The sequence below is a fragment of the Topomyia yanbarensis genome, chromosome 2, assembly GCF_030247195.1.
Source record: "Topomyia yanbarensis strain Yona2022 chromosome 2, ASM3024719v1, whole genome shotgun sequence".
Taxonomy (NCBI): Eukaryota; Metazoa; Arthropoda; class Insecta; order Diptera; family Culicidae; genus Topomyia; species Topomyia yanbarensis.
The window spans coordinates 119,815,745-119,841,369 of NC_080671.1; the positions used below are offsets into that span (position 1 = coordinate 119,815,745).

Consider the following 25,625-nt stretch of genomic DNA (forward strand, 5'->3'; position numbering starts at 1 on the left):
CTTTTTCTTCGGATTGGCGCACTTGATTATCAAAAACTTTCTTTCGAATGAAAGCTATAGTGTCTTATTAAAGGTTATAGAATTTCATTCGAATCGGAGTACTGGTTCCGAAGTTATGAGTGCAAGAATGTGGTTTCACATACCCTGAAGTTTTTTGCCGAAATTGTGAGTTTTGTGTTTTAAATCACTGTACCTTGAGATTGGCTCAAGTTACATTGCGGTTCTGGAGATTTTTTCTTTGTAAAAATGTCAAAGAAATATAATGGCATAAAAATTCGAAAAAAAGTGCATGTATTGTGCGAAAAGTGCAGTTTTAATTTAGAGCTAGAAATATTAAAAAAATTGGAAACACTGTAACCAAAAATTTCTATTTATTCTCAATATTTTGAGCAATATTCTTTAAAATGCATATCACTAATTGTTTCTAGACACAATCAGGCAGTTAAGTTAGTAATTGATGCTCTATTTGTTTCGAAAATTTTCTATGTGCAATTATGATACGGCACAGCTATTTTGTCATCAATACACACTTATGACACGTATATTATTACGTGTATTATTTATATTTTGAGCGAAAACTCTCGCTATAGCCAACAATCTTCGTAATAATTGAGAGATTAATACAGAAACTACTATTTATAGGAGGAGAAGAATGAAGCGCGAGCGGTCACGCTGCAGCATGGAACCCTACAAAATATGGCAAGATACAAACAGAAGCGGAGGCAGCAGACACGCCTCTTCCGGGAGAAAAAACGCCGCCTGGAAGAAGCGGAGTGCGAGGAGATGCTGTGTCGTTCCCAAGATACACGGAAGTTCTACCAGAAGCTCAACGCATCCCGCAAATGCTTCGTGCCGCAAGCCGAAATATGTAGGAATAAGGACGGGAGCCTGCTGACGGACAACCGTGAGGTGACACTTCGACGAGCGCCTGAACGGCGAGGAGAATGTTGGTACAGATGACCAAGGCAACGGAGGATTTGACTGCGTCAGTGCAGTTGAGGACGGGAATGAACCAACTCCCACGTTGAGGGAAGTTAAGGATGCCATCCAACAGCTCAAGAACAACAAAGCAGCTGGCAAAGATGCTATCGCAGCAGAACTCATCAATTGGGCCCGGAAAAGTTGGCCACTTATATGCACCGGTTAGTAGTCAGGATCCGAGAAACCGAACAGCTACCGGAGGAGTGGAAAGAAGGGGTAATCTGCTTCATTCACAAGAAAGGCGACCATTTGGAGTGTGAGAACTTCCGAGCGATCACCATTTTGAATGTCGCCTACAAAGTGCTATCCCAGATCATCTTCCGTCGGCTATCACCTAAAGTAAATGAGTTCGTGGGAAGTTATCAAGCCGGCTTCATCGATGGCCGGTCGACAACGGACCAGATCTTCACCGTACGGCAAATCCTCCAGAAATGCCGTGAATACCAGGTCCCAAAGCATCACCTGTTCACCGACTTCAAGGCGGCATACGACAGTATCGACCGCGTAGAGCTATGGAAATAATGGACAAAAACAGCTTTCCCGGAAAGCTGAGCGGCTGATCAAAGCAACGATGGACAGTGTACAAAACAGCGTAAGGATTTCGGGTGAACTTTCCAATCCATTCGAATCTCGACGGGGACTGAGACAAGGTGATGGACTCTCGTGTCTACTATTCAACATCGCTCTGGAAGGTGTGATGCGACGAGCCGGGCTCAACAGGCGAGGCACGAAATCCGGCCAATTTGTATGCTTCGCGGACGACATGGACATTATCGCCCGAACATTTGGAACGGTGGCAGACCTGTACACCCACCTGAAACGCGAAGCAGCGAAGGTTGGACTGGTGGTAAATGCGACCAAAACAAAGTGTATGCTAGTAGGCGGAACCGAAAACGACAGGATCCTTCTAGGAAACAGCGTTACGATAGACGGGGATACCTTCGAGGTAGTGGAGGATTTTGTCTACCTAGGATCCTTATTAACGGCTGACAATAACGTGAGCCGTGAAATCCGAAGACACATCATCAGTGGAAGTCGGGCCTACTATGGGCTCCAGAAGAAACTGCGGTCAAGAAATATTCATCCCCGCACCAAATGCACCATGTACAAAACGCTTATAAGACCGGTGGTTCTCTACGGGCACGAGACTTGGACCATGCTCGAGGAGGACCTGCAAGCACTAGGAGTTTTCGAGCGACGGGTGCTAAGGGCGATCTTCGGCGGTATGCAGAAGTACGGTGTGTGGCGGCGAAGGATGAACCACGAGCTCGCTGCACTCTATGGCGAAACCAGTATCCAAAAGGTGACCAAAGCTGGAAGGATACGGTGGGCAGGGCATGTTGTAAGAATGCCGGACAACAATTCTGCAAATATGGCGATCGCTAATGATCCGGTTGGTATAAGAAGACGAGGAGCGCAGAGAGCACGATGGGCGGACCAGGTGGAACGTGATTTGGCGAGTGTTGGACGTAACCGACGTTGGAGAGCTGCAGCTACAAATCGAGTATTGTGGAGGCAAATTGTTGAATCAGTGTTATCATGAAATTGATGTTGAACTAAATAAATGAATGAACTATTTATAGGTTTCAAGTTATTAAATTGTTGTCATGCAAAATAAATGGTTTCACCTGGAACATTTGGTTCAACGTTATCAACACGAAATGTCTGACATGATAGAACTCGATAAAGGCGACTTCCGTGAGCCTAATATCGATTTTTACCTTTAGCGAGTGTGCATTATCACCCGAAGTAAATAGCTATAGTATTTGGCCGGAGCATTACTTCTTGCTTCTGCGACTCACTCATCTCGACAAATTGAAGTAATAATTTCGTCTATTGAGCACGAGTATGAGCATGAGCATGATGACCGTATAATTCGTAGTTGCTGCTCCGTGATTGAGTAGAACAAGAGAAATTGCACACAGAATCAACGAATGGGGCCTGGGAGTACCTGTCCATTCTCAGTGTGCACTAGAGTGACAAGAAAAAAACGACCCTTATCGGCCCACCCCTGAGTCGACTTCTAGTCCCACAAGGAATATTTGCTCTAAATTTGAAGCAAATCGGACAAGTCTAGCTACCGGACCAACGTGCCTGAAGTTTGTATGGGATTTTCCGATAATTTACATAGAGAAAACCCACTAGCTCGCATTTTCGCCGCTAGGTGGCACTATATACATCGTATTATCACTGTAAGTGAAAATAAGAGAGATAATTTAATAGTCTACAACTTTGTCGAAGACTGCTAGTCAATCCGGCTTTGTTGGAAGAAGTTATTAAACTTTTAACGAAGTGATGTCTGAGTCAGTTTTGCATGGGGCCTAGCAGTGCATGGTTATGTATCAGTACTCGATTCTCACGAACCAAACAAGTTCCAAAATGGAATAATGGTTAGGTTGAGCTCAATAGCCTGTCCAGAAGAATTATAGTAAATAATATGAATGATGTTTCGGTTAGAACATTTTAGATCCACCTGTGACCGCATAGAGGGCGCCAACGCTAACTTTTCAACGGAAAGAGATAGAAATTTGGTGTCTTCTACAAAGTTGTAGAACAGGCATTTTTTAGTAATTCTTCCGAACATTTTAATATTCTATCTCACTTCTATCAAAAGTTAGTGTTGGCGCCCTCTATGCAATCACAGGTGGAATGTTCTAATCAAAAGATATGTGATATGTGTCATGTACTACAATTCTTCTGAACATACTATTCAGCTAAATCTAACCCTTATTTCACAGAAATGTATAGTTCGTGGAAATTGAGTACTAATACACAACCATGCACTGCTAGGCCCCATGCAAAACTGACTCAGACATCACTTCGTTAAAAGTTTAATAACTTCTTTCAACAAAACCGGATTGACTAGCAGCCTTCGACAAAGTTGTACACAATTAAATTATCTTTCTTATTTTCACTTACAGTGATAATACGATGCATATAGTGCCACCTAGCGGCGAAAATGCGAGCTAGTGGGTTTTCTCCATGTAAATTATCGAAAAATCTCATACAAACTTCAGGCGCGTTTGTCCGGTAGCTAGACTTGTCCGATTTGCTTCAAATTTGGAGCAAATACTCCTGGTGGGATTTAGTTTTTAAAAATTCATTATTTTTCTGAGCAGTCTAGTGTGCACGTTTCGAGAGTTCTATACTTTGAAATGCCAATAACGGTGCCGGCCAGGTCCTTGCAGCTATCAAGGAAGGAAAAGAATGTTAGTATAACAAACTTTGTTAAGGAGACCGTGTATACCTCTGCAATTCCACGTTTTCCACGGGGAGGAGTTTTTGTTAATAGGGCGGAGTACAGTGTTACACAACTTTGGATTCACCTTGATAAGTGATACGATCTATGCAACTCTCAGAAGTGTTATCATGTGTGTATCGCTCTGGGCAGCTGGCTGCCGAAAATTTATGATAGATTTATTTTAAAATGCTCGGTTTGCAGAAAAAATAGCTTAACATAAGCAACGAGCTCCGAATAGCCAACGGTAGGGAGTGCTGCCTTTGTTTAATTGAATTAAAGTGCATATAAACAATTGTATTAGTCCTTGTTTCTTTATTTTGACGAAATACAACGATTCAATATAATTACCTTTATTGTCTGTATTATCTCGAAAGATATTTTTCGAAATAAATGTCCTAATGTCTATGTAATTGAAGATTTCGTATTACAAGTATTATTTATCAAGTATCAACAATTCAATTATCTATTGATTTCTTACTCCGTGAACGTTTGGATAATGTGCCGATTATTATATTATTATTATTGGCGCGCGTTGCTATACTAACTGAAGCACATTTTAACCAGTATAACGATTTAGATTTAGAAACAAAATTTTCTAAAACGAATTACTAGAACAAGACTGGAGACAATAAGAACGAAAAGAAACTAATTTAATTTAAAAGAACATTGTGCCCATAAAATGGAGTAAATGCAAAAAACAAAGAAGGGACTCCTGGTTTTGTCCACTTTCCCGTCAATAATCAAGATATAATATTTTCATGTTCTTGAAGAAATATGTTTAACATGACAATCGATAATATTGTGCATGTACTACTCCAAAGTATACGAAAGTATTCAATACAATGAGGCCAATTATTATAATTCGTTGATGATGTAATAAACGAAAATAGACCAATGAATATGACAATAATACATTTACTCTTCGAGCTGATACGATTGTCGCAAATTTGCAACTGGTTTTCGATTCTTCTCACGAATTGTCATTTCTCAATCCTCATACATGATTAAACAGTCATCATTACACTCAGACAAGACCATGCGTATTCCCTACACACACTAAATACGCCGTGAATTATTTAATCAACTTGAGAACTATCTCAAGTTGGTTAAATAAACACTAAACAAATAAATAAATTAGTTTGCTCAGTTCAAAGAAATGTCAGCTCGATTGGCATCACCCAGCACGTATTTCCTAACAATGCCATCAAATCAAAGAACGTTTAAAATTACACGCGACAAAATATGTGCAATTCTGAATATAATACAATGAAGCCTTAGACTTAGTTTTTCTTCCTCTTGTGGCTGCGTGCCCGGTAAAGAATACGCGAGCCATAACTGGAAACTGACAGGATTGTCGCTTGATTGAATCACTGTAATTTCAACTATGGGGCATTCCATGGAAAATTTGTTACCCAAATTTTTTTCCAAATCAATTTTCCTTTTCCGGTTTAGTATTCAAAACTATGTGACACGTATTTTTTCATTTCAATAAAGTACGCGGAATCCTCGAAATATTTTGTCACCCATTCCAAAAATATTGGTGCTATATTCAGAAATATTTGGTAAAAGTATGAAACGTTTCATTTTATTCACGAAAAATAGATTCGTTATCGACGATACTTTCGAGCAAAGTACGCCAAATAATATGTTAAACTTTCGTTCATCGTCCAGACAATTTTTCAGTTCGTGAAATGAATAAAACCTTCTACTTACAATGTACGAAATTTCGAGAATTTGATGTAAGAAAGGGCTCACCACACAGCTAAGTGAAACAAAAGCGATTTTTCTTAGGTCTAGAAAAATAATAAACAATTTTATCTAATCAATAGCAAAGCAAAGATATTCCACAAACTTCCTTCTCTAACTTCGACAATACGTATCCAACCCAGTTAGAACGAATGGTTGATACCGTATTTCATACAATATTCAATTGACATCATTACAACGAAATCATCCATTCGACCCTTTTCAATTTTCGCAAAAGCGTAACCCTTTTCTCGGGTTTTTTTTCCCAGTATCAATCGTGTTAACTAAATGAAATATACATAATGGTTTTTCATTTTCATTTCTCGGTTCGCTATCTATCTTCATCCAACCTACCACCACGGTATCATTTCAAATCAAACATATTCGATTACGGATGCCTTCGACGCGCTGAACTCCTTGGGCTATAGGATCATGTGACTGTCGAAAATACAAATTTATCGTGTTGTCTGTGCGGGAAATATACCCAACAGACTATACACATCCACCCTACCAGCGAGGAGTGGAAATCGAATAAAACGGAAAACCCGATGAGCTCGGTGAACATTTTCCATTCATTCACCTCCGGCACTGCGAAATGCTCATCGTCTGACTGACGTACAGCGATGCGGAGATAAACAATCCAACTTGTGAATGGTAGAGATCCTCGAATGTATATAGGTCTACGTACAGAAAACATACAAATATCGACCGCATACATAATTTGAGTAGGTGCGTGCACGCTTCCGTCAGTTCCGTTTTCAGTTAACCACCAGAATTTCGCCGGATTGAAAATCAACGCTTTTACTGATGATAGTGGTATCTCCAGGCTGATTATTATTTAATCCTTTGGTATTTTGATATCGTTGGTCACATTTACATTCATTGATAAGGGAAAATCAGCTGGTGACGTGGAAGCTTGGGCTAATATGATGATCTGGTAAAGAGATTATTTCGTAACCACTAGTTGTTTACTTGTTAGGTTGAAAATTGCTGCTCGGAACATTAATTATACATTTAATACATTCCCTTCTCATCTGCAAGTGAAAACTAATGACTGCATCAAATTCTCTGCGGAAAGAAGCTCTAAATAATGTCATTTCAATGTCGAACATATCGGGCTATGCGTGTAATTGATGTCGACAAAGGAAATGTAAAAGAAATGCACACTGGGGTCCGGAGGAAAGCCTACTTACCAACTCTTAGCGGCGGTTTTATATAAACTTAATCCACTTCAAAAGTTTTCACCCACCCCAGAAAACCCTAGCGGAGGAAACAGAAGACATTCCGTTCCCTAGTAAACGACAGACGAAATTAAATTCCAACTAGCTTCCATTGTGTGATGAGCTAAACTGTCATGGATTTGCGGCGGAAGATTGGAAGAGATCCACGAAATCCGGTCGCGTCCTCTTTCTGTTTTACATGGTTTTGTCACTGCTGGGATGGGCGGGTAGCTAACCCCCCGCGACCGACCATCGTTTTGATGATGATGTCCGATGAATGCGTTTGAATGTGATTCGGATGAGGATGTTCCTTGCGGCACATCTTTGTTGATAAAGTTGTCGCCCTAATATCATTTCAGCTTTGAACGTCTTTATTATGTCGTTCGCCCTAATGATATTTTACTAGAACTTTATCTCAATCGTCTGGCTTCAAGTTGTAGCATTCTACGTATAGTAGAGACGGGCGACATAGACACTTTGAATTACACTTGTAGTGTTGCAATATTTAAAATGGATGAAATTTTAATATTCCTCAAGTAAAATAATTAATGAAGTAGGTACAGTACACCGGTGAGCAGACTTCCCATGAACATCGACAAGTTTGTACCTGTGTACAAAATTTCGTGTACGCGTTCAACTTCAAACATGCTTCGTCTCAATGTACAAGTTCGCTTCGAATATCGAACACATGCGAACGATGTATAAACTCTAGTTCAAACATCCGTGTACGTACACCAGGTGCGTACACGAGAACGATTCGCACAAGGCAAAAACAGTTAACACTAGCGATGATGAGGGTGAGAAAGAGAAAACTGGTGCCACGAACCAATGTGTACGCACACCGTGTACGTGCATGGGGTTCGATTGTGCAGACGAACATATGTACGTGTTTCGGTACGAAGTAGCGTGTTCTAGTTCGTACACGAAGTGTGGGTTTAATATGAGCACAGCACCAAAGCGAACATTGTGTACGATGTTCATTTGGGAACACTGCCGGTGAGAAACAATATACATTCTTTTTTTCGAGAGTTTTCCTGCTGAATCTGTAGAGTTAGGGTCTCTGAATCACTCACTACAATTGCAAACGAGACGGGAAATGTCACCCACTGAAACACTGCATGTATCATCGCAAGGGGGGCTCGAGTGTTTGTGCGTTAACGTGTTCGATAGCGTGGGCATTTGTATGTCGCGTGTGCTAGTTAGCGTGTATAAATCCCATTTTATAACCGTGGGTTCAATCACATATTCGCATGTGTTCTTGGATGACCGTGCGCGGACCATGAATCTGAAACTTAATTTTCGATGTACGGTTCAGATGACAGAAGGGAGTGAGTTCTTTCATATCAATAGAGTTCCCGGTTATGTCGCCATGGAACGTGTTGTCTAGTGGATATGAGCGTCATTTTTTATTGGTCCAACTGACGGCATGGACCTAGGCTGCTAGGGCCGAATAGGGATTTCCGGGCGTAACCGATTCATGATCGCGCTAATACTGGCATTTGTAGGTTCACTCTTGAGACGGCATTTCTAAAATTTATAAGTGCTAAAACGTTCAGTCAACGGGGTATTTGTGAAATCGCGGACGTAGGTGTACGTGGATGGTCGCGAAGGGCTCGAGTGTTTATATGTTGTCGTGTTTGTCGCACGCGCTAGCGTATATGTAACTTCGCGTTCATAAATTCGATTTTATAATCATGTGGCCATTCGTATATTCATGTATATGCTTGAGTGATCGCGTGCGAATCGTGAATCTGATACTTAATTTCTAGTGTATGGTACAGATTCTAGAAGCTAGTCAGTTTCTCCATATTCATATCCTCAACAACGATAATCAGATATGACTACTGTCCTGTGCAGTGCATGTGCTTCGAAATTATCATCAGCGAGTGATCGTGTGCGAGTAAAATCGAAAGCGGAATCAAACAGCAACTTGACAACTTGATAACTTTTCAGAATCACGCAGTGCAATTGCGAAGTGAGAGTGAACGGTCCTCATTAGACCGATCGGGCACCAAGTTGCGATTGTTACAGAGCAGGAAATTCACGGCAAGCCTGACCCAGTTTCTTTTGGTGTTAAGAATGTCCCAATGGTGTTAAGGAAGCCCCAGAAATTACGGTCAGATGTGTTTCCCGTGAATTAGCTGTTAGATTGCTCAGTAAAGTGATAACAAATCAGTCTGAGAAGCGTAACGCCGACATTCAGAAAGCTCTAAAACCCTGAGTACAGATTGCTGGTTTTATTGACGACATCACTGCGGATAACTTCGTGGAAAAGCTAGTTCAGTAAAACAATTTTTCTGGGTCTGTCGATCTAACTGTGATACGAATGCAACGTGTCAACTTATGTTGGATGCGATCTCTGAAAGTGTAAACGTGTTCCGCTGTTATTGGTGCTCGGAGTACGGTTATAAAACTGACAACTGCAAGAAGTACCCATGTTGTCCGATTTACACCGAAGGGCACGAGCATAAAGAGTGCGTTTCAGATCCAAAAATGCATTAATTGTCAGAAAAAAAGTCTTCTTTCTGATGGACACAATTCACAATAATAATCCAGCAGTTATGATCATAGGACATTAAAAAATCGCCACAGCTTGATTCAAAAAATTCACAAAGAAAAAAAATCAAGAAAGTGGCGCAAGTCGGTAGAGATTTGATTGCAGAATACATAAATTGAATAACAAAACAATGGGTGTGTAATGTCGAAGACATAATCACAATTAAGTAGAAAACACTTAAGTTTTTCCGTTTTAACTTGTGCCAAAAATAGTCACTAAAATTGGAGCATTGATTGGAGTACGGCACCTTGCGCAATAGGGCCAAAATAGCCACTTCACCCTACCTACAAACTGCCAAAACGATTTTGACGTAAGAATTACCAACCTAACGCACACAAAAGCATAAAAATAAATTATTTTTTCCAAACGCTAACTCACAAGCAGCACACACATGTCACATTCCGCAGTGTATTGAACTCAATTCAAAACCACTCTACCCGTCCACTTCGCAAATCATCGTGTGTACGTGACTCCAGCCATAGCATAGCATTTCACAAAGCCAGCAATCATACGAGTGCAAATTTGACATCAGCCATTCACCGCTTATTGTACCGTCCGGACATTACAGTCATGATATTGCTCGTTTGGCAAGCGAGCGACGAATGATTCAAACGTACCTCTATGTGTGACTTCACGTATTTGATTGAGTTCCATCCCCCATATTGACGGTCCCACCCCCCCATATAGACGGCTCTGGCTAACCAACAAGCTATCTGCGTTTGAAAGGAAACTGCACTCATGCGCATATTTTCAATCAGATTTTCACGTTTCAAAAATCTGGTAATCGTTTGGCGAAAATTTTCAAAGTTCCGTATTAAAACGTTAATAGTTTAAAAAAAATCAAAAAATCCTGTTAGCTTATATGGAAAAGCTATTTTTATTAATTAAAACAAAAATCCAAGCATTTGTGCAGTTATCTGTGATTGACAAAGACTCAATTTCATACACTTCAAAAATTCAAAAAATCAATCGAAATATTATATTGAAAAACCAAAAAAAAACCTCATTGAAGAAAACAAAACTACTGTTCGATCCGAAAATTTTTCGAAGAAATTCACAATTGGATTATACAACTGGCGTGGAGTGGCTTCTATGATTGTTTTCGAAGATGCAATTTAAAATATTCAGACAGAGAGACAAACTATCCTATTTACATCATACACAATTGAATGCAACAATTGAAATTTCAATTTTAATTGCGCTTTCAACTAAGTTTTTGTCGAAATATTATAGTTTCTATTCAAGATCTGATTCCCTATGTCCGAAGAGAAATACTACGCCCCAACCCCGTTCTCGGCGGCCCTGGCTCTAATGGGAACGTCAATAATTTGTGAGCAAACAGTAATCAATCAGCAAATCAGTTCGAAGCCAATTGGCGCAAAGTAAATGATGATATGCAAACCGAGATGGAAAGAGTGAAGCAGAAAGTCCGAGAGTTCGCATTATTTTATTTAGAAAAAATTCAATTTTAATTTTAATTCAATGCAGGTAATATTTTAGACCAATTTTATGTTTACTGTCAACCGTTGCAGCTTTAATACTACGACCAGACTTCAAGGTTCGCATTCGGTTGCGTTACATTCAAAGGAACATCCCACAAATCTACGTTTTCTTTTCCAGAGTAATTTGAGACTCACCAAACGCTGGACATTGGCTATGTCTTATAAACCATCTCGAAAATAGACGATCAATAATATGATGAATCAAATTGCTACGTGAATATCGAAAAAATACCTGCTGTAACGTCTTAGCAGCTTATTGTTGAAATGTTTTTTATCCAAAACATCAAACACGATAGGAAAACTTTTCCACTTCAACCTTGATATGGTATTCCGATCGGGATACGTTCCAAAATTCAATCACCAATAACCTTCGTCTGCCATTGAAGTAACATCATTCGGGACACGAAAAAAAAATGAAAGTCATGTTTCATAGAAATCATACCATTAGCCTGAAATCAATAAATTTCCTTACAGCATACGGACGCCGCCTGTTTCAATCGAACCCTGACACGTGTCCTAATTTTCCTCACGCATTCAGGTGGGCTATAATGGAGCCAATTGTTTACTCGCCCAGAAGGGTACTCAAATCTACAATACATCGTTGGGGGCTTTCAGTTGGTGAGTATGCTTCATTCAAATCATGATTACAGTGGAGTTTTTTTTGTTTGAGTAATATTGTTATTTGGAAGTGTGCCATGGGAATTTCTGGCATTTTGAAAACGTCATTTTTACATTTTATACTTCGATTGGTCTACGTGGGATCGAAAAGTGTTACTTAATAAGTTATGTAATTTGCGTTTCTATTTTGTCTCATCAGAATTCGACACTAACTTAGTGCCAGGACAAATCTAGGGCCGGATTGATGGTACCACCAAAATAGAGACACTATTTGTGTTCCTGAGCAAACCTCTAGTCAAACTAGTCGCTGGAAAAGGAGATCAGTTTAAGGGGATGAGAACTAGTGAAATCGAAAAATTTGTCTTCTATCAAAAGACAGAAGAGTGTTTATTTTGATTAAAACAACCTGTCTTGAGTTTTTCAATAGTCTGTTCCATTTCCCGCATTCAGAGCAAAACTTTTTTCATTTGCCACTCGATCAAAGATGCAATAATTGTGTGGAATTCGCGGTGCTCTCTGGGCAATTTTAACGAAATCGCTTTCTTGCAAAGAGTGATTGAATTGATCCGTCACACTCCGGTCGGAATGCTCTAGGAAGAAGTAGAATGAAATAACTCGTTCTATTACAGCTCGATTGTTAGGATAGTTGGAGAGAAGCGAACCGTAATTCTGCTTTCTGCAGGTTAAACTGAGTACTTAATCGAATCTTACACATCACTATTTAAGTTAGTGAATTGGACAAGGATACATCTGTAATTTACGCATTCATGTCAATAGAGGCACAAACTAAAGAATCACTTCCACTGGTTTGTTTTGGGAAACACCACCCAGTATCTCAAAACGAGTTGCGCTTGTGGCATTAATTAAATTTGAAATGAACGTTTCTTCAACGAAATTCCATTCAATATTAGTAACTAGACAAATTTTAAGAATTCGTACTTTATTTTACACCAACTGGCCGCTGCAAAGCAATTCGGTCTGAACGATGGAAATTTCTTCCGAGAACCAGCCTTTAATTAGTGAAAGAGAAATTTTCGACGGAGTATCGTAAGGATGGGGAGGGGTTGGGTGGACAGTTACGTTCAATTTACTTGATTATTTCTGCGTCTCTACGCGGAAGCAAAAGTCTGTTGATAGTTGATTTGGCGTTCGTACTCAATAGTGCTGTGCTTGGTAGATCTGGTTAGTTCATCGTCGCAGTTTCAAGAAATGTTTTTAAGGATGTGTACCAACAGCGAAAACGTTTCAAATAGATATAAAAGTTCGCGTATAAGTTGTTTCGGTGTTTTCTTCTCCAAAACTTAACGTTGTGCCATTGAAATCTTTTTTTATATATTTTAGATATAAGAGCTCTGTTTTTTTATATTTCAGACTGTCTTGGAAACAAGGTTATTACATCGAACATTGGTTTGGCGGATATTGGGATGGCGGGGATTTTCACTTGCCTCCGATCATAAAAGACAATATTACCCTCAATGAACTTATTGACTAAATGCAAAAAAAAAATCTCTTCGCACAGTTAGGCAGATTCTTCAATGAGTTTCATTTTATTCTATCTAAAATTTGGTGTTTTTGTTGAATGACGAGAGAGAGAGAGAGAGAGAAAGTGAGAAATATTTATTCTCGCTGGCATGATTCCGAACAGATCTTCTTAGCGAGAGCGAATATTCAGTGCTCATCGATGTTTCTCTCGTTAACCCGTCAACGAACCGGCGCCAATTATAGCTTTATTGGCTTTCTTCAAACTCTTCATTATCCATTCTAAATAACGTCGCGTGCTTTTTTAAGTCGTCGTTCAGGAGACTCGTAAACGCAGCGAACTTTTTTGTGTGCTCGTTCCAGCATTTTTAGTCCTACCATGGCACAGTGGTCCAGAATGCAAATTTAGCAGGAATTTTGAAATTTTACTAAAACTAAACAACTTAGCCTTATTAAGTCTTTGGAGAAGTTTTCGTAGTTTATGAGACCCCTCTTTATGTTAAAACAACAGTTAGGGTGGTTCTAATTTTACCAAGATCAAAAAATTAACTTTTAAATTATTCTAGATAGAGCCAAACGACCATCAGCGAAGTTGTAGAACGACAAATTTTGGAAACTTTGCTGAAGACATGTAAGCTCTATCTGTCATACTTTTTATTTTACAATAAATTTAAAGTCGGAGCTTAGGGTGTTTATTCGAAATACAGTTTTATTCCAATAACTTTTGCTGTATTCATTTAAAACTGAAGTAGTCTTCAGACAACTTTGAGATTGTTTCAAGGCGAATAATTAGTTTCATGGCGCCATACATCTAGCTATTTCCGTTGAAAAGTTATGAGCACTTTTTCGCCAAAAATGGGGTTGTTTGGAAATAACAATATCAATCATTTGGGGCAAATAAAAGATAATTTTTTTTTGAACTATAAATAAAGCCATGATTAGAGTTATAACTGAGCAAAAAATGGCGAATCCGAAATTTTTAAAATTTCATAAAATTGATTTTAAAAAGTCTATTTTTGAAATATCAAGTGCTTTTATCCTCTGAACAATAAAAGCTATAGTTTTGATGTATTAGAAGAAAAAACTCTGAAAAACATCTGAAGGATACGTTGGAAAAAAAGAAAACTGAAAAAGTTCTATTAAAAATTTGATTTTTTATGAATTGTCTCTTTGTAATATGTTTAAATTACTTTCACGGTGAACAATATAAAATATGTAGTTTCGTTTTCATGATAAAATATTGCAGTTTGCAATACTTTTTTATTACTTTAAATAGTGGGTAGGGTGATTCTAAGTTTTTTTAAATCAGAAAATTAAATTTTTAATGGTTCGAGATAGAGTTTCGTTGTCTTCCAGAAAATTGATGAAAATGAAATTTTAAATAACTTTGTCGAAGACACTGAAACTTTATATCTTGTACTTTCAATTTACAAGAAATTTACTAAAAAAATTTGTTTCTTAAAAAATGGTTTTCTTTGTATACCTTTTGCAGTTTTGATTTTTCATTAAGATCACTTTAGAAATACTTTCAGATATTTTGAAGGAGAACAATTTGTCTTAATATATTGAACCTCTAACTTTGCTCGTTAGAAAGTTATATATACTTTTTACTAAAAATAACTATTTTTGAGTAAATACTGCAAGATATAAAAAAATATCGCATTTGCCATTTTTTAGTGATCTATACTACAAAGCATGCTATTTCTTATGAAAGCAACGGTATTTATTGTTCTGTACCCGAATTGAAAAAGTTTTGATTTGAAAAAGTTATATGTTTTATATAAAATTTCTCATAGCTTTGAAACGAAAAAAGTTAAGTAGTTAGCGTTTTAAAACAAATTATCCGCCCAAAAATAATCTTCAAGTTGTCCAAAGGGTACTTTAGCGTATAATAAAAACTTCAAAAATTATAGAAATAAAACCGTTTTTTTTAAAGAACACCCTAAAGCTTACATTTGAATTTCTCGTGCAATGGAAAATATAAAAGCTAGAGCTTGCATGTCTTCAGCTAATTTGTCTAAAATGCGTTGCTCTACAACTTCATCGAAGATAGTAAAGTTCTATCTCAAATCGTTAAAAAGTTCTATCGTAAATATAGCTAAATTTAGAACCACCCTAGCATCGGTTTAAACAAAAAGAAGGGCCTTGCAACGTACAACAACTTTGCCAAACATATTGTAAGGTTAAGTCATTTAATTTAAGAAAAAAGTTAAAATTTCTGATAAATTCGCATTCTGGACCACTGTGCATGGGGTGGGAGACCGTCCGCGTGTATTTGCGTAGGCCACTCTGGCCGGGTGCGGTGTCGAAAATTAAGTCGTTGAGGGCGTTCTCGAGTGGATATCGCGGTCACGTAAATCTTCCAATAAATTGAATGTTTCTGATAGTCTAACGGTCCGAGGAAGGTAGATAGAAGTAATGCAGAGGTCTTTCAATTTGAATTTGACAATGTCGAAGGGAGGTTATCTAAAGAATAGCACTTTTTAACATTGTACAGATTTTCTCTATCCAGACGAACATTTCTAAAATCATGGAAAATTAGTTCTATATCGGAAGTTAGCCAAGTTTTGGATAATGCTATTGCATCACATCTTAAACTGTTTAGTAACATTTCGAAACAAACAATTTTCGGGAGAATTCTTAACTACTTTTCCGTTGTAGAGCAGTGATCGAATCGGTGACCTCGTTTGATGACTTAGCCGTCGAAGGATACCATCGCTGCAAGGAAGGGCGATTTAGCGCTCAACTGATTTAAATGTGTTCTCTCTATAAAAAGAAAAGTTAAGAGGATCAGTAAAAAAGCTGTGAAAATTACACAGAACAAAATATTTTGTAATTTTAAGTTCATTTTCATGCACATATTTGGAGCATGAATATAAATGTAAAATTAAGTTCCACCACAAACACACACGAGTTGTCGTGCTTTCGTCAACGAATTTTATTATAATTTTACACGTGAATTGAAAATTACAGTTTCTTTAAACGGAAAAACAATGCGCTTCTTATTTATTTTTACACGAATACTGCTGTAAAATGAATGACATGTAATATTACACGAATGAAAGTGTAAAATTGTATGCTGTTTGATGCTCCAATTGATTTTAACTTAATTTTCAATCAAATTTTTGATTCAATCGTTGTATGTTTACATTCGTATTGATTTACATGTCGTTCAAATTTCATTATTTTTTGGTGTGTATGTCTAAATCAGCGGAAATTAATTCAACAATGTCAGCCAATTTCATTGGTCCAGTACCTCTGACCCAATTCTAAAAATAAAAGTTGTAGGATCATTATTCGGTTTTGTCTACACGGAAAAATTTCCAAAATCGTGAAAAAATTGCTATGAATCCTGGAACAATCATGTTTTTACGTTACGAAAATAGGACTATGAACAAAAATCATGTGTTTTATAGTTATGTTCAATTTCCCATCAGTAACGCCCGAATAACGCTTAATTTAGTGGAACTGTTTGTTTTTGTTTTGTGGCACGGTTTCCGCCAAGCAATTTCTAATCCGATTTTCAGTACGCGTACTAGTTCACAAGTTTATGTCATAAAACCAAAGGTTGGCCCATGATGATTTTCATAGATATAGGAGCCTTAGCTCACAAAATCAAAATATTCTGGATATGTTCTCGTGAACTATTTCACGAAATTCAAAATTTTATTCATGAATCCATTCAATACTCGTGAACTGATTCGTGATCTTTATTATATTAGGTACGATCCAATATCAGTGCCTGTGAAATAGTTCACAAAATCATCAAATATTATTCATGTATTCGTGACCTGGTTCATGGCTCCTAATATATGTCACGATCCAATATCCGTACTCGTGAAATAGTTCACGAAATCATGAAATATAATTATTGCATTCGTGAATTGGTTCGTGATACCTACTATAAGTCACAACTCACGATAATTTTTGTGAAATAGTTCACGAAATCATAAAATATTATTCATGTATTCGTGAACTGGTTCATGATGCCTAGTACATGATTTACAATCTATTTTGTGCGCTGGTGATATTTAGAAGATATCACTAATCATTTACAATTTCATGCAACATGATAATGATACATAAATTTTCCCATGAACTATTTCACAAACTTTGGAGAATTATTCGTGGAATCATTTTAATTCCATGCATTATTTTATGAAATGGCCAGCTGCTAGCGATCATAGTAATAGACACGAGCATTAGATATAAAAAACTATTAGACCCTCGAACATCCTTATTCGTTTGATAAGGTTAATGGTGCTGTCTGGATAGAAAACGAAAACTGCGCTGAGAAAAATAGTATGTGATATAATTCACAGAACAAGATATCGCGAATCAGTCATATTTTTATGATCCAGTTCATATTGTCACGTTATTCCCAATAAACAAACCGATAGTAACCAAAATGCGATGGATCAAAATTAGGCGAAGAGAATTTACGGATACTATGGTAAAACTGCTGATATCATGAACATTAGTCATATTACTCTTAGTAACAAATTTGGAAGTAAGTTTTAAACAGTGTTTCAAAAATCACTCCAATCAGCATGCGTTGAAAAAAGCATAGTTTGCAAATCATTTGAATCCATGATTTCATTACTCATGGTTTTTGGCTCCTGAGGTGAGGAGTGAAAACCGTGAAGGTGTGAAAACGGGTTACTAGATTATAATGGCAGCATACAATTTAAAAGCCCGAGCTCAATTTAGATTTACAATTTTCGTTTTATCAAACACAAAAGAAAAACAGAACCTTGATACAGTTCATGGCGACAGCTTCTTTTTCGATAGACCTCGAAGGTCAGCACTCAATGATTAGCGTACACGGCAACACGGCTCTAACAATAATAAATAGTACACCTGTTTTGCATCCTTCCACAATGCATATGAACTTTCAGATTTCATCACTCCAGCAGAAATATTTTTACACCGGATTTGAGATATGTTTCTTCGTGATTATTGTTATAATAATATATTCGTTAAAGAAAATTAAAATGAAAGCAAATGACTTGCTTCAATATATACATACTTCTGGAATAATCTTAATAATAATCTTGAAGACCAAAGTGTGTTTTAGTTTTTAGGGATTTGCGTCAAGCCGGCGCTAATCTATTCCAACAACAAGTTAGTGTCGGTTTCTGATGAGGCGAAGTCGAAACGCAACAGAGTATGACTTGAAGACCTGCTAGCAAAGTTTGAAATCAAATTCGGTCTATAAGAGGCGACAGAACAAAAATCACAAACCGGAGTGGACAGGAGGAGCCAAAATCAGGAGTGAAAACCTAAGAGTCAACACCTACTTGGTTTGCTTTGATTTTTTCACTCACTCCCAGAAACGTGCATAACAATGATTGGTTTCCACCGCTCCTTTGGAAACAGGCTCCTTGGTGTAAAATGTGTGGTTTATTTGAAACAGTGGTTTTAAAATAAAACATTACGATAACATGAACGGAAATTACGAAAATCATGATTAAGATCCTGAAATTATGAATATGAATTACTCTATTTATGACTAAAATATTACGATAACATTAACAGCAGATACAAAAATCGTGACTTAGATCCTTAGATCATGAACATGGATCACTCTACTCATAACTAAAATATCACAATAACGTGAATAGAAAATCGCGTCTAATACTATGTTCACACTACAGAGTTAAAACATGTTATAATAATTAGCAACAAAAAAAATGTCATCGAGATAGCGTTAAAAAACTCGTAGTGTGAACGTAGCATAAGATCCTCAAATCATGAAAAAGTCTGACAGAAAATGCGATAGTAAACTCATGAATAAGATAGCATAATAACGGGATGAGAAATCACAAGAATCGCGAGTAGGCTCTTGAAAACATGAACATCATTCGACTATCGGCTGTATATTCCCAAATCATGAACTAGAATCACAACAAAAACTAAACATGCCCAGGAAACAACAACAGTACCCTAACCAAACATTCTAATGTACGCCATGTATATATTCGGGGCGAACTAGTTTTTTGAAAACACAAATAGTTTCATGAATTCGATATTTATTATTCATAATTTCAGGAACTTGGTCATGTTTTTCATAAAATGTTCAGTTCACGAAATCATGATCTTTCGTTCATGAATTTCTGGCTGGTTTTTTTCGTGTACGATTCCATGGCTGGTTATGTTCAATATAATGGTGGAAATGTCCATTACATATTCAGTACGTTTTGCACATACATACAATGGATCGACAGCCACGAACTTGAGAAGCTATGTGTCGTAGCTGAAACACCTGAACCCAGTAGCGGATCCAGGAATAGGATTCGGGAGGTCCAGACCCCGCCAAAAAGTTGCAACTTAGTTATAGTTGTAGTTTTCAAACTCAAAATCATGTCAAATCAAATTTTTCACTGGTTTTACAGACCTTCTAGGGTAGTTTATTTAGGAGGAACTAGGAAATATTTCTCGGGGGGGGGGGGGGGGGCGGGGGTGTTACCTAATTGATGAGGGAAGGTAGGTTTAGGGAAGGATGGTGTGCGATGGGGGGATAGACCGGGATTAGGTTGACGATGTTCAGATTGAATGTATTACCTTTCTATATGAGAAAGGCAAAAAAGTAAGGTGAACTTATAAATATGGGACATCACTTTTTTCACTTAAAAACTACCATAACAAACGAACAAAACGCACCAGGGCTTCTAAATTTCGAGAAACATCGTTGAATAAGCTTTAAATCAAACGCTAAAAAATGGTGTAGTTTGTTTGAATAGAAAAAGTTATTCTGACAAATTATGGTGAACGTATGAATGTGGGACACACTGTATTTTCCCATGAAACCCATGTCAAAAATTTCAAGCAAAGTGGGTGGAGTTCTAAAATTGTCCAAATGATATGAAATTTGGCATCTGAGTTTACTTTGCTATTTGTCACAATATGAGGCCTTTGAGATTTCAGAAATGAGTGTTTTTGTGATGAAAATGAGTGGGGGGTGATGAAAGGTGGAGGTGTTACGGTAAGTGGGGGGATACTAAAGACTGAGACTTGTTTTGAGCAAATCGGTTCGGTCATCTCCGAGTAACCGATGCGCAATTGTTGGTCACACACAAACATACACACATACGAATACACACGTTTTCCAAACTCAGCGAAATGAGTCGAATGGTATAAGAGTGTCGGCCAACAATTTTAAGCCATTTGTAACTCATTTTAATTATTTTTGCATCATTTTTACATATGTTGATTACCGGTTTATATGGAAATATGTGGCCGCATATTTCAACCCGCAATACAGGAACCAGAACTCCGATCCAAAGCAAATTTAATAGCATTCAATAGGAATGTTCTAGCTTTCATTTGAGTCTGATTTTGCAAAAATTAAGTCAGACATTTCTGAGAAGCAGATGTGAATTCAACTCAGGAACATAACCACTTTCCCGAAGCTTCCGGTTCTGCCGAAGTTGTCCAATGTGGTCAACGTGGGTTTGATTGGGCATCAGTGAACTGGAACTATAAATCACATCGAACACATTTTATGAAATTTTACATCTTTTAGATACCATGCTGATTCCGATTTATATGGGACTTTCATGCGTGACCCAACTCTTCAACCTGTAACTCCGGAACCGGAAGTCGGAATTAAATGAAATTCAATAGCAGCATATGGGAACGTTGTACCTTTCATTTGAGTTTGAAAAAAACGGTTCAGCCATTCCTGAGTAACCGATGTGCTTATACTTAGTTGCGTTTCGGCTTCGCCTTAGTTCAGTTACATAGAATATTTTACGGGTACCGGCATTCGTAGCTATCTATTTGAATGCGACCAAGCTGCTGCTGCTCTGGTATACTGAGTAAACATTTAGGGGAATAATGGTTAAAACCAACACCTAAAGCTAAACACTTTTTCTGGGTTACGGGTAAAAAACCAATAAAATTATAATTTCTACGCCGAATTCATTGCGAGTAATTACCGCAACCGCGACGAACCCTAACCCTCACCCATATTTGAATCGTTGCTAAAAAGACTTACTTATGTTTCTATTCTACCAAAAGTCCGAATTGCGTACGCCTAGTTAGTTACGAATTTAATTACGCGACAATTGATTTTATCGACATTCCATGAGAATAGTAGCGCTGATATTTTTTGTAGTTTTCTTTGCTAGTATGATTATAAATCTCGGAGACCCTGGCCCTAGCCCAGTGTGCCCGAAGACGGTACTGCTTATACGTTAGCAGGTTAGCGAGATAGTTATCGTAACTCACCTTTGGTATGTCAAAGTTCATACATAAAATCGTTTACCTGAAAATAGAGAAGTAGAGAATTAGTAAGATAAAAACGATATTGATTGTAGGGTGAAGTGCCTATTTTCACCATACTAAGCAAGGTGCCTCACTAATTTGTTAATTTCTCGTCCTACAACCAATGGAATGCGTAAAAATTGACATCAATAGCTTTGCTTCGTTGTAAAGAAGCAATATAATAACATAAATACGCTGAAAAAAGTAAAATTCTTGAGTTTGAGCGCAACGAAAACTCGAACCGAGTACCCCTATTGTTGCGCTACCATTTGACTCAATGCGTTGAACAAAGATGGCAGACACTGCTCTAACCAACCGCTTCAAATGGGTAGGGTGATAATAGAAACATGGGGCAAATGGGCTCATCACCCTATATTGTAATCATATGGACACTAGGGTGGGACAAAAATTAGATTCCTGCTCCGCGGCACTTTTTGGATACCTTTTGGTTCTTAGAACAGCTGTGTAAGTTCTTAGCTTGAACTATATGTTTGCGCCCACTATTTAAAGTTTACATTTATGGGATTTCGCATGGGGAAATTGACTTTTAGCTAATTTTATCCACTAAGCGACTGGACGACTCATTTAACTAGAAAAATTCTTCCACAGTGGAGAATGTTCAAATGCACGATGGAATCTTTGCTGAAGTAGTATTGTATTATGTAACGCTCTATTTGGAATCAGATAATTTACTTCCGAGCAAAGCTTTGAACCATTCAGCTTACCGTTAATCAGTTTTTTTTGTATTTTTCGTCTTCCTTACAACCTGTCGATCCCAGCAGTAGACACCTATCCGGCTATGGTGGCAAGTTAACTGCCACACCAATCCACGAAAAGATTCAGTAAACCTTGTAGGCGCCAGCAATCCTCTACAGAACGAACAACAAGGTATAGCTTGAAGTCGGCAGCATAAACTAGTCTGCAGTCGGCTCCCAGAAGCAATGCGATGTTGTTGAAAAATAGCACAAACAGCAGAGGTCTCAAGTTACTCTTTTGTGGAACATGAAGATTTACTGTTATCTAATTTTACTCGAAGAATTTTGCCGGAAAGATTTGAATCCAACCACGATGCAAATTGTGAAGAAATACCAAGACGAAACAGTTTACACAAAAGTATTCTCAATTTTATCAAATGCTGCTTTCAGGTCAGTGTAGTTGACGTCCATCTGTGCTTTGGCCTCCATGCTAGCGACCTACTTGGACTTGAAATTCAACAAATTTGTTGTCAATGAGCGACTCTTGGAAGAATTATTTGGTAAAAGTCGAGTTTTCCATATGCAATCCCATGTAATCTTTAAACTATGGGGGCAAAAATAAAGTTTCACCGATCGAGCTTAGATTTTGCACAGTTATTCTAGGACACAAATGAAACCCAAAAAAATGCTCGGAGGATTTTTTTGTTCATATAACCGTATCCCACTCTCATGGATACGCAGTTAATTATTACAGGCATCCTATTTGTAAAGAATATTAACTTTTCATCTCTACATGTCGAGTGACTTTTATTACTCACAGAAAAAAAAAACAAGTGGAACTAGACACAAATGAACGTGTTCCAGTACCGGTTGCTTACAATACCATTCACACACGCTGCATTCACATCAAAGACCAGGCAGGTTTTACCGAGCGGCAAAGATTTACCTCCAACATGCGACCCAATGCACGACAAGAATGAAGGCGCAGCTGCCTGGTTCAAGTATCTGAAGGCTACCTCGTGAATAGCTGACGGGGGAATACCGCGTGGTTCACGCTTGCAGACGTGTCAGATCTGTTCTGTTTGAAGTTTGCACTGGAAGCTACCGTGTGAACATAAACCAGAGTATGAAGCAGCGTGTAATATACCTATCTAAAGGACACAAGGATATACGCGTTAATTTTGTACTGTGAGTGTAGATTACTGCCGCTTTAATGTTGCATTTGACTTTAACCTTCCAGCAGTCGTGCTATTGCACCACTTACAGGAACTCTAATGAAACCGTCTTTGAGCATCAACGTCTGCATACAGGCTTAGGGCAGGCACCAACTAACTCGACTTCCGAAGGGCTAAAATTATTACATTTTGTATCAAGCGAAAGCTTGTACAGCAAAACAATCCCATTTCGGAAAACCAGCTAGGAAGCGATAAAAATAAACTTGGATGCAGTTTTGTGGGAATGCTTCTACTGCTTGCGCTCATAAAACGGAGAACAACAACGTGCGAAAGAAAAGGTTGACATTTTTTATATTACTTTCGAGATAGGAATAATAAAGGTAAAATTGTTTCTGACTTTAATTTGCATAATTTGCGACGGCACTTGTGAAGAAGGTTGAACCCATTTGCAGTAATTGAAAGATTAATGGATGCCGGCAGTAGGGATACATTTATTAAAGTTGTAAGGTTGAGACGAAGATATTTGAATTGAATGTTGAATTTTGTCCCTTTATGTCGAATACTCCCAAAAACATTGGTTTTCAGTTTCTCTGCTGATGAGCTGAATTATCCAATTTTGTATTTGCCCATGAGACTAATGGATTCAACAAGTTGGCAAACTTCTAATGAAGTTTGGGAAAGTTGGTAAACCCACATATAAGACGATACGAGAAGGACTCACAAGTCCTCGCCCATACCGATGATGGAAGAGTGGAAAGTTCATTTTCCTTGTTGAGCGTGTACTGACATGTAGTAGACGGATGAGAAATGTAACCCAGGCACAGAACCCATTTCAATTTGGCAGGTGGTACCGCATGTAATATGGTCCAGTGGAAGACCATGCGCTAGTCCTAATCAAGATTAATAATTACGGCAACCCTTTTCAAGCTGAAAATTGATGCCGGCAACTAAGTTGACAAATCTGTCGCAGGTGGCGACTGTGAAGTATGTACGGTCAGGGATGTACCGTTTCAAGTTTTCTTTCTCCGTTTATTGGATTCCAATATCGTGCGTGCCGGTATTGTCATTTAAACGTTAGAAACTATGCTTTTCCCATCATGTAACATGTGTCGATGTAAGTAACATCAAGAAAAAGTGAACATACTACTCGCAAGTTCATCCATTGAATCGTACCAAAGCCTCATTAATCTTATTGAATTATAATATTCTCGTATCTAAATCCCTGAACCACAGTCCCACACTTACCTATCGTGTAAGTATGTCCATCTATCTGGAACGTGGCGCTTTTGCACTTCTTGAACACCTTCATACCGGCACTTTGGGAGGAAAATGCAAATCCACCGCCCGCGGCACTGGTCGACCCAGCCCGGGTTGTACTCCTCGTGCTACGTCCCGGTGGCATTGGCTTTCCGGCCGGAGATGCGTTGTTGAGCCGTGATGGCAAAACCGCTGGCTGTTGGTGGTTGCCAGCCACGTTACCCACAGCAGCTACCACCGACGGACTAGCACCCGAAGTTTTACCACTGAAACCACCCACAGAAAACGATGCGAACGATGAGGTAACGGCTGCTGATGATGCTGAGTCCAAAGCCGCTGACGCTGTCGATGATGGGTTATCGCTTTTCATTGATTGATTGGTTTGGTTTGCCATTTTTTGTCTCTAATGGTGTTTCCACTTTACCGCCGTGTTTTTTTTCCGCAGCGTAGTATGATTAAAAAGCTTTCCCTCAATATTTACTTGTGCACAAGTTTTCGTTCGATGTTTTCAGTCAGCTTCCTATCCACTCGATTGATGCGGTTTTTGGGATTCACCTTATCTCGATTGAAAGTTTGTCTTATTCGTCCCTTCTAGCACTTTTTCGCTCACTTTTTATACAGATTTCATTTCACACAATTCCGTATTCAAGTTTTATGGCAGATCATATTTCACTTTCACTGAGCATTACGCTATGATTGCAAACGATTATGATACATAGATCATCCTCTTTTCATACGAGGGAACCACTTTTTCGCAAGATTCTAGAAAATATTTTATTTGTTCAATGGATGCATCTCCGGATGAGGCAGTTTGACGCGAAACGGAATGGAAGCGATTAATAATTATTCACGTGGGTACAGATTATCTAGTGTTGATTTTGTTCAG

At 38.2% G+C, this 25,625-nt stretch overlaps 1 protein-coding gene across 4 annotated transcripts in view; it reads right to left on the bottom strand.

Annotated features, from left to right (window-relative positions):
- Positions 1 to 25,625, bottom strand: part of LOC131679398 (dual specificity calcium/calmodulin-dependent 3',5'-cyclic nucleotide phosphodiesterase 1-like) — a 796,874-nt gene that overhangs the window by 630,369 nt on the left and 140,880 nt on the right. The window contains exon 2 of one of the 4 annotated variants that reach the window (XM_058960126.1): positions 24,728 to 25,501. In XM_058960126.1, coding sequence (XP_058816109.1) covers positions 24,728 to 25,133 — 406 coding nt within the window. In that variant the 5' untranslated portion in view covers positions 25,134 to 25,501. Of the gene's footprint in view, positions 1 to 24,727; positions 25,502 to 25,625 lie in introns of those variants that run through there. The other 3 variants (XM_058960115.1, XM_058960125.1, XM_058960117.1) reach the window with 3 other exon arrangements.